Source organism: Peromyscus maniculatus, chromosome 8 (assembly GCF_049852395.1).
Source record: "Peromyscus maniculatus bairdii isolate BWxNUB_F1_BW_parent chromosome 8, HU_Pman_BW_mat_3.1, whole genome shotgun sequence".
In the NCBI taxonomy this organism is placed as follows: Eukaryota; Metazoa; Chordata; class Mammalia; order Rodentia; family Cricetidae; genus Peromyscus; species Peromyscus maniculatus.
In genome coordinates, this window is record NC_134859.1 from 38370436 (window position 1) to 38378562 (window position 8127).

The 8127-nt window shown below is 46.1% G+C and overlaps 1 protein-coding gene across 1 annotated transcript; it reads right to left on the reverse strand.

The window, feature by feature from the left end:
- Positions 1–5629: 5629 nt before the first annotated feature.
- LOC102923645 (interleukin-3) lies at positions 5630–7371 on the reverse strand. The gene is made up of 5 exons (XM_076543983.1): positions 7204–7371; positions 7066–7107; positions 6054–6215; positions 5891–5929; positions 5630–5767 (listed from the first exon to the last, which is right to left on the reverse strand). The coding sequence occupies exons 1-5, from the start codon at positions 7369–7371 to the stop codon at positions 5630–5632; spliced, it is 549 nt and encodes a 182-aa protein (XP_076400098.1).
- Between the last annotated feature and the right edge of the window lie 756 nt (positions 7372–8127).

Genomic DNA, 8127 nt, shown 5'->3' on the forward strand with positions numbered 1-8127 from the left:
GCCTTTGTCAAATATTAGGTGACTATAGCTGTGTTCTGTCCCATTGGTGTATCTGTTCTCTCTGTGCTTGTCACTATGGCTTTGTAGTATAATTTGAGGTTAGATGTCACGGTAATTCTAGCATTATTCTTTCTGCCTAGGATTCTCTCAGCTACTTGGGGTAGAACAATTTCAGAATTTTTTTTCTGGTTCTATAAAAAATGTCACTGGGATTTTAATGAAAATCACATTGAAATCATGGACTATTTTTTGATAATGTAGCCATTTTCACAATATTTATTCTGACCATAATTTCTATTTTCAGTGTCTTAAAGTTTTTATTGTGGATTTCTGTCATCTCATTGGCTAGGTTTAATATCCTCCTGTCTAGGTATTTTAAATTTTGGAGCTATTGTGAATGATGTGGTTTTTTTTAGTTTCTTTCTCAGAAAATTTTTTATTAATATATAGAAAAGGTACTGATTTTTTGTATGTAGATTTTGTGTTCTGAAACTTTGCTGTGAATATTTGTCAAACCTAAGGATTTTCTGTTGGAAACTCTATTTTTTTTTTTGTTTTTGTTTTTTTTGTTGTTGTTGTTGTTTTTTTGAGACAGGGTTTCTCTGTGTAGCTTTGCACCTTTCCTGGAACTCACTTGGTAGTCCAGGCTGGCCTCGAACTCACAGAGATCTGCCTGGCTCTGCCTCCCGAGTGCTGGGATTAAAGGCGTGCGCCACCACCGCCCGGAAACTCTAAATAAGGTCTTTTAAGCATATTCATGCTATCTGCAGATAAGGCTAATTTGATTTCTTTATTCTCTATTTATAGCTGTTTTTATTTTTTTCCTTTGCCTATTGGCTAGGACTTTAATAATATTATTATGTTTATTATGCTTTATATATATTATAATTGTATATTATATATTTTATTCAGTATAATAATTAATAAAAATAATAAACAGTGTAATAATTATTATACTGAATAAGAGTGGAGAAAGTGGACATGCTTATCCTGTTCTAGGTTTTGAAAAAAATGCTCTCAGTTTTGTAGTTCATTGTTGACTACAGGTTTGCTACACGTAATATTTGTTATGTTGAGGTATGCTCCTTCTGAATGACTTTGGAACTTTCATCATGAAGACATGTTGAACTCTGTCAAACACCTTTTCTGGACCTATAGAGATGATAGTATTATTTCTGTCTTTAAGTCTATTTGTGTGGTGTACTGTACGTATTGATTTGTGTATGTTGACCCAAACTTGAATCTTTGATGTGAAACCAATCTGGTCATGGTATATGATCTTCTTAATGTGTTCTTGAATTCAGTTTGCAAATACTTTATTGGAAATTGTGTGTGTGTGTGTGTGTGTGTGTGTGTGTGTGTGTGTGTGTGTGTGTTCACTAGGGAAACTGGCCAGTGAACTGTTTGTTGTATCCTTATCTGGCTTTGATGTCAGGGCAATCCTGGGTTTGTAGTGAATTTCGTAGTGCTGTTATTCTCTGTTAACTGTTCCTTTCTGTTTTATGGACAGTTTGTAGGAGATTGGAGTTAGCGCTTCTTCAAGGGTCTGGGAGAATTTGACAGTGAGCCCTTGAAGTTCGGGACTTTCTTTCCTGGGAGAGTTTTTACTGCCCCTTCAGTCTTTGCTCTCTTGAATGTATACCTGAGTTCTGGGAAGTTTGGGCCATGTCTTCTCATGTCATCTTTATGTATATCTGCATGTGTTATCATGACCTGTTCTCTCTCCCTGAAATTCATTCTTCAGCTTGTTCTTGTCCACTCTGATTTTTAAAGTGTGTGTGTGTGTGTGTGTGTGTGTGTGTGTGTGTGTGTGTGTGTGTGTGAATGCAGCCGCATGTGTGCCACAGTGCAAGTGTGGAGGTCAGAGAACAACTCTTGGGAGTTGGATCTCTCCTGTCACCTTGTGGGTGGGTTCCAGGGATCAAACCTGGGTTCTTAGACCCTCACACAAGCACCTCTGTCCACTGAGCCATCTCGCCACCCCATCCACTGTCTTTTTAATTTGATTTATTGATTCTTTCGTTTCTAAACTTTTCTGTTTGGTTCTTTTTCAGTCTTGCAATGTCCTTGCTGGATTTTTGTTTCTCCATGGTTTTGAGTTTCTCCTCCAAGTTACTGATCATTTTGTTTCAGTCCTGCATTGATTTCTTCACTGCTTTGGGCGGTGGGAGCCGGGGAGAGCTTTATGTAGTTATTTATCCGAGGTGAGGTTGGACTCTGTGATCTTCTAGCATTTCAGCTGTTTCATTTTCTTCAGACAGAGGAGTTGTGAGCTAGCGACTGTGCTGGAACGGGTGTAGTCTCATCGTTTGGGTGATTCTTGGTTGTCTTTTATGCGTCTGCCAGGATAGATATGTCCTTCAGTTTTTACCTTCCCCTACTCCTCTTGTTCCTGGTTTTATTTAATGAGAGTCTTCCTGGTGAGCTGGCGACACCTGCTGTTATTAAGAAGGGAGGCAACATTGGTAACATACATGAGTTAACAGCTGTCCTGGTGTTGGCATGCAGAAGACATTTGTGCACTTGAGGGTGGGGGGGTGTCCCTAATAAATTTTGGATACCACATTCCCAGGCACCGGCTGGGGAAAGTGTGTTTTATCATTTCTTTTATTGCTAAGGGGATCAAGGTGTAACTGGTGAAATGGGGAAGAAATGGAGAAAGGAGAAAAGAGATAGTGAGAGGTAGGAATGAGAAGGAGAGCCTCAGGCTTGAGTTGTGAGGAGCAGAGAAACTCCTGCAGAAAAAGGACTGTGGGTGTATCGGTCTCCACAAGTGGGGAGGGGCTGCTAGTCTCAACAAGTCAAGTCAGTGTGTCCTTCCAAGTGAGGAAGATCTCAGCCACTAAAATCCACCCTCTGCCGGCATCCCCTGCTCTGAGGCCTGCTGCTTGCAAGCTCCAATCTTGCTTCTGGTGTGTTTTAAGGCCCCGGGGCTTTGGGTGGCAGGTTCCAGAGGGTGTGAGGCCTGCACACATGAACTTACCTTTGTGTGCCATCAAGGTCCCACAGCACTCTCATAGTCCAGTGCAGCTCACAGGCAGTGGTGGGGGAGGGGATGTTGTCTCTTCCGGTGGACATCTCCTGGTCTCAGCCTCTGGTCTCTGAGTTGTACCAGCCACAATCTACGCATGCTTTATCCAACCTCTGGTTATGTTTCCAGAGCCTGGGCCCCCTCTCTCTAGCTCTTGGGGTTTCCACCTACCCTCAATTTGCAGCTGGCCAGCAGGAGCGGAGTTATGGCTGACGTGGCTCCTTCTTTGTGAAGAAACTCCTAGTCAGCTTATTTCTGTTTTCTTTAGCTCCTTTTCATATGTGAATAGATCTATTGTGGTTTTATCTAGTTTTCATCTCTGCACACACATGCTGCTTCTAATCTACCACCTTACCCTGAAGTTCTAGAATTTCCTTTTTAAACATTTAACACTTGGCTCCATGAGCCAGTATGAGCTGGTCTCAGATCACCACTGACTCTGGCCCTGTGGACTAGTTATGGGAGAAACAGCAGGTAGCAGACCACAGAGGAAAGCAAGCTATGACTCATCAGAGGGACATGGAGGGGAGCACAGATACCATCTCAGGTTGAAAATAGAACCAGACCCCCTCCCCCCCAAAAAAAATCTGTGAGTGAAGGCAAGTGTGTAAAAGTGGACACTCAGGAGGATTGGGGAATCCGGTCTAGATTCCAAGTTAACTGGACGCCTCCGACCCCATCTTCCCCATAGTTCTTAGGTGCACCCTAAGACTAGGGGCATATCTCCACCTAGTGGTCATTTCAAGAACTGCAGTAATGTCTCTTCTCTGCCCTCTGAGCACTGGAGTATGTCAGGATGAGGAGGAGGGAGGGAGAAGAGGTTTATTTCTTTGGGAATTTAAAAGTGTACTTGGGAGGAGGGATGTAGAAGAATACATTTCTGAGCTGGTAGCAGATAAATTGCCCACATCCTCATACATCTTCAAGCAACTGGGCTATTCCTCACTTGGAACTTAAGGAGATAAAGATAGAAAAGAAAAATAAAATAAAGCGGAATGAGCTCCAGAGTCTGGTGTCAGTCCCCAAAGCTGCCTTTAGGGGACTCTTCAGGAATCAGGGAGGCTACTACTTCCTAGTAAGGTGACAGAGGAGGAAGGCTTATCTGGCCTCTTGTCCTGTTGCCCTCCTCCCGCCCCCATCCCAGCCCATTTCCTAGGCTTGAGGATTCACCAGGCAGGGTTCAGGGAGCCAGACAGGGAGATACACAGGACCAAAAAGTCAGGCGGCAGACTGAATCCCAAGTCTCCACCATCCAGGCTGGTTTCTGGAACCGGATATCATAAGCTGTCTGCCCTTCCCTTTCAGAGAAGAGCCCCTCACGAGTCAACTTGGACAATTCAGAAGTTGCAGTGTTGGTCCTACAGTAGGACTGAGCTAAGGTGGGTGAGGGGTTTGAGGTAGGGGGAAGGTCTGGGAAGCCACATTTGTTGGCGCTCCCAAGAGGTTCATAAACATGGGGAAGTATAAGAGATGAAGGAGGGTCGTACCTGACAGACTTAGGATACAGACTGGTGGACAAGCCCATGAAGGCCCCAAAGATTTGGGGTTAATGGTTAAAGATGCATTTTAAAAGCTCAGTCTGGCTCAATAGGCCATGTATCCCAGGGTCAGTCTGGAGTCAGGCACGGAGGTAGGAAAACTAAATCAGCCAAGAGAAGCCGGAAGCCCAGGTAGGCATGGAAACTTCTGGAAAGAGTACAGTTTATGAGTCTGAGTCAGAGGGCACCACCATGTGGGAAATTCAGAGACTGGTACCAGGTTTCCATTAGGGAAGGAGTTGCGGGTACTGTTGCAGTTTTAAACGTGACCACTAGGGGTGGCATTCCATGGGATTTCAGTCCTCAGCATAATGATCCAGAGGAGCCAAGCCTGAGTCCTAGAGTTGGGGCGCTTCTTAGAAGCTGTGTTTACTGGGCCATTGCTTTGCCACACTGGACTTCAGTATTCCCATAAAACAGAAATCGCACACTCTGGTTTAGGAGGAGGGAAGTATTCAATAGCACAGGTTAAATGTCCAGACCAAGATCTGGCACACGTTGCATGCTGTGTGGCTGCTTGTGATGTGGGAGTTGAGGTCATTCCTCTGTGCAGGGGATGGCAGGAATGTGATAGGAGAAGGAGCTCAGGGGGCAGGCTCTATCCTGCACCCAAAGATCATGACCCACAAGTCTCACCCAGACTGTCACAGAGACGAAGCCAAACTAAGACACTGGACCAAAAAAAGCTCATTTGTTCAAAATTATTTATTATAATTTATTATTTATATAATAATTTATTATTCATTTCCACAAGTGTTTAAAAGCCTGTTAAAACACAAGGAACAAAGGGACATGTCCCCATCTCCCTTGGAGTCATTTTTTTCTTTCAAAACATGGAGAAACCACTCCTTGGCTAAAATAGATATACTTCACATTGCAGAAGGTAATAAATAAATAAATACATAAATACATAAATAAATAGCCTCGATGGAATAAACTGGGAACATAATTCAGAGAGTAGATAAGTTGATCATACATCTGATGCTATGGGGCAAAATGAAATCTCCCTCCTGGCATGGACCAAGAGGGACATTCAGATTCCAGTCGATCTGTTGTTTTATCATTCCTTGGACTCGGGGCAGAAAGCAGAGTCAGATGTTGGACGAGGTGTTAGCTGCAGATTCTTAAGTTGGCTCACATAGTACTTTAGTTTCGTCTGGAAGTCATCCGGATTATTTTCAAGGAAGATGCCTGTCTTCTGTGAAGGACCGGAGAAAATGGCATTAGAGGTAAACAGGCTGCTGAGGGCCATAGCAAGCTATAAGTCTGGTTATGGGTAAAGACACTAGCTACAGGGTATGTAGAGAGAAGAGCAGCTTACGTTGGAGGTATTCACAACCGGCAGGCAACGCTCAAGGTTCTGTGGAGAGACACCAAGACACAGTCAGATCCCTCAAAAAAGGATCAGGCCATGCTTCCCTCCGCACCAAATGCTGGGAAGAATGAAGGCAGGGATCCCCTAAGACCTTAGCAGTTCCACACACCTCAAGATTGGTCTTGATATCCTTTATATTCAATTGATTTCTCATTTTCAGGAATTCGCACAGGTTTGCTCTCTGCGAGTCGTTATTCTGAGAGGGCAAAGAATCCTCCATGTAAGAGCTGCGGGGGCGGGCTGGGGAGGTAAAAGCTGGGGAATGTGAGAGCTAAGGAGTGTGAGAGCTAGGGAGCGGAGCCTGCTGTTAGAGGTTTCTTTGAACAGCCTCATTCCTGGTCCCTTCTTGGGACCCAAGAGCAAGTGCATGTCCCAGGCAAGGACCTGCCCCTCCCAAGCACCAAGTCCTAACCCCTGGCTGTCTGTGGGCTGTGTGAAGGGCCTGGGCAGATTTGTCTGTACTTGAGGAAAACACACCTCCCCAGACAAGCTCTGGAATAGGCAGAGAATTGGCCAGGGGAAATACTTATGCCGAAGATGCCAGATGCCACGGTTAACGCTTCAACCCAAACAAGAATTTCTAGACACCTAGAAGAAAACCCTTGTGGACCCTAGCATGCCCCCAAGGAGGGGACAGGTAGACATCCAGCAGGCTTGGAAAGGACTTCATGTTAGGTCCAAGCAAACGAAGACAAGCCAGAGCCATTGCATCTGGCTGGAACTGGGAACATAACGTCTGGAGCTGGTGGAAGTGGAAAACACGAACAGCTTTAAGGAGGGCGAAGGACACAAGACGCGGTCACAGAGGACAGCCCATTTGCCAGTCCATGGCTTCCCACTGAACGTGGAGCCAGAGGCCTGTGACAGGTTCACCCATAGCTGTCATTTCATCGTATATCCTAAAATACAACTTTCCTTTTTCCAGCCAAGACTGTGGCATGTTCTGAACCCCAGCTAAGTAAGGGTAAGGCCTAGAGAGTCATTTGGTGGTTCCCTTGACAGCCCCACTGAGACAGATGCAAACACTGAACAAGGCAGAGTGGAGTGTGACATGGCTGAAGTCACCCAGGCAGGAGATGGATGCGACCCAAGTATGCCCCAAAGCCGGGCCAAGCTCTTACCCTGAGTTGATCTCTGGCGTCCACGTCATCGAGTCGGGATGCCTGTGGAGACACAGAGAGAAAGAAACAAGGAGCTTGTGGACCTGAGGCACCCGTCGGAGGCAGCCTTCACCAGGCCAACCTCAGCCAGATACTCACGTTGAGCTTCTTCATAATCTCCTTGGCAATTGAGGAGCAACTCATTGTGCTGGCTGTGCCCGAGGGAGCTGAGGGACTGACTGGAATCTGGAGTGCCCCGTGGAACAGCATCGTGAGCAGGAGCAGCATGGAGAGGACTCTGGTGGTGGTGGAGCTGGCAAGAACCATTGTGTCTCGTTCGGGTCCTTCAAGCGGATTCTGAAGAAGCCACAGTGGCCTCCACCTTATATGCGCTTACAACTTGTAGGGGCGGGGCGGTGGGGGGAGGGGGTAGGCATCGGAAGGAACTTTATCTGACATGGAACCTCCATAGCAAACCACAGACTTATTCATCACTTTCTAGTACTCGAGATCATCGACATGGGAAGCAAGACTGCTTATTCAAAGGCCATCGTCTTCCTTTGTCATGGAGATGGATGGAGTGGAAAAGAGTGGTGGCAGTGGCCTGGCTCCGAGCCAGCTCGGGCCCTCTGTGCAGTGGGACCTCACCCTACCATCCCTTGTACAAACCCGATCCTTACTGAATTCCACCTGGTGGAGGTGGTGGCCACCGGAGTCACTGCAGAAGACTTGAGCTTGGTGGGTGTTCTGACCCACAGTCAAGCACTCGGGCAGGTGGTAGCTAGAGCTAGTTAGGTCTTTAGGCAGCTTCTCCCTTGACCCTTATTCCTGGCAGGTGGCAGATGGAGCTCAGCCTTCTCTTAAATTAATCTAATGTCGGGACAGTGCAGTGGGACAATATGCTGAGGCCCATGTCTAGAGGAGAAAGCCCTTGATGGAGATATGGCTACAAGTCCTGGGTCTTCTTTCTAATAGCACACATAATTGGGCTTGGAGACTTAAGGACGAAGGTGGCCCTCGGGAACAATGTCACTGGGAGTTGGAGGAAGCATGGTGCTGGAAGGCTGAGCAGGTGGCGTTGAC

Excerpts from the sequence above, each read along its gene's own strand:
- LOC102923645 (XM_076543983.1), bottom strand. The coding sequence starts at position 7,371 with ATGGTTCTTGCCAGCTCCACCACCACCAGAGTCCTCTCCATGCTGCTC. Across the intron at positions 7,108-7,203 it reads AGATTATGAAGAAGCTCAAC|GCATCCCGACTCGATGACGT; the intron begins GTGAGTATCTGG and ends GTGTCTCCACAG. Across the intron at positions 5,768-5,890 it reads CGGTTGTGAATACCTCCAAC|AAGACAGGCATCTTCCTTGA; the intron begins GTAAGCTGCTCT and ends GGTCCTTCACAG.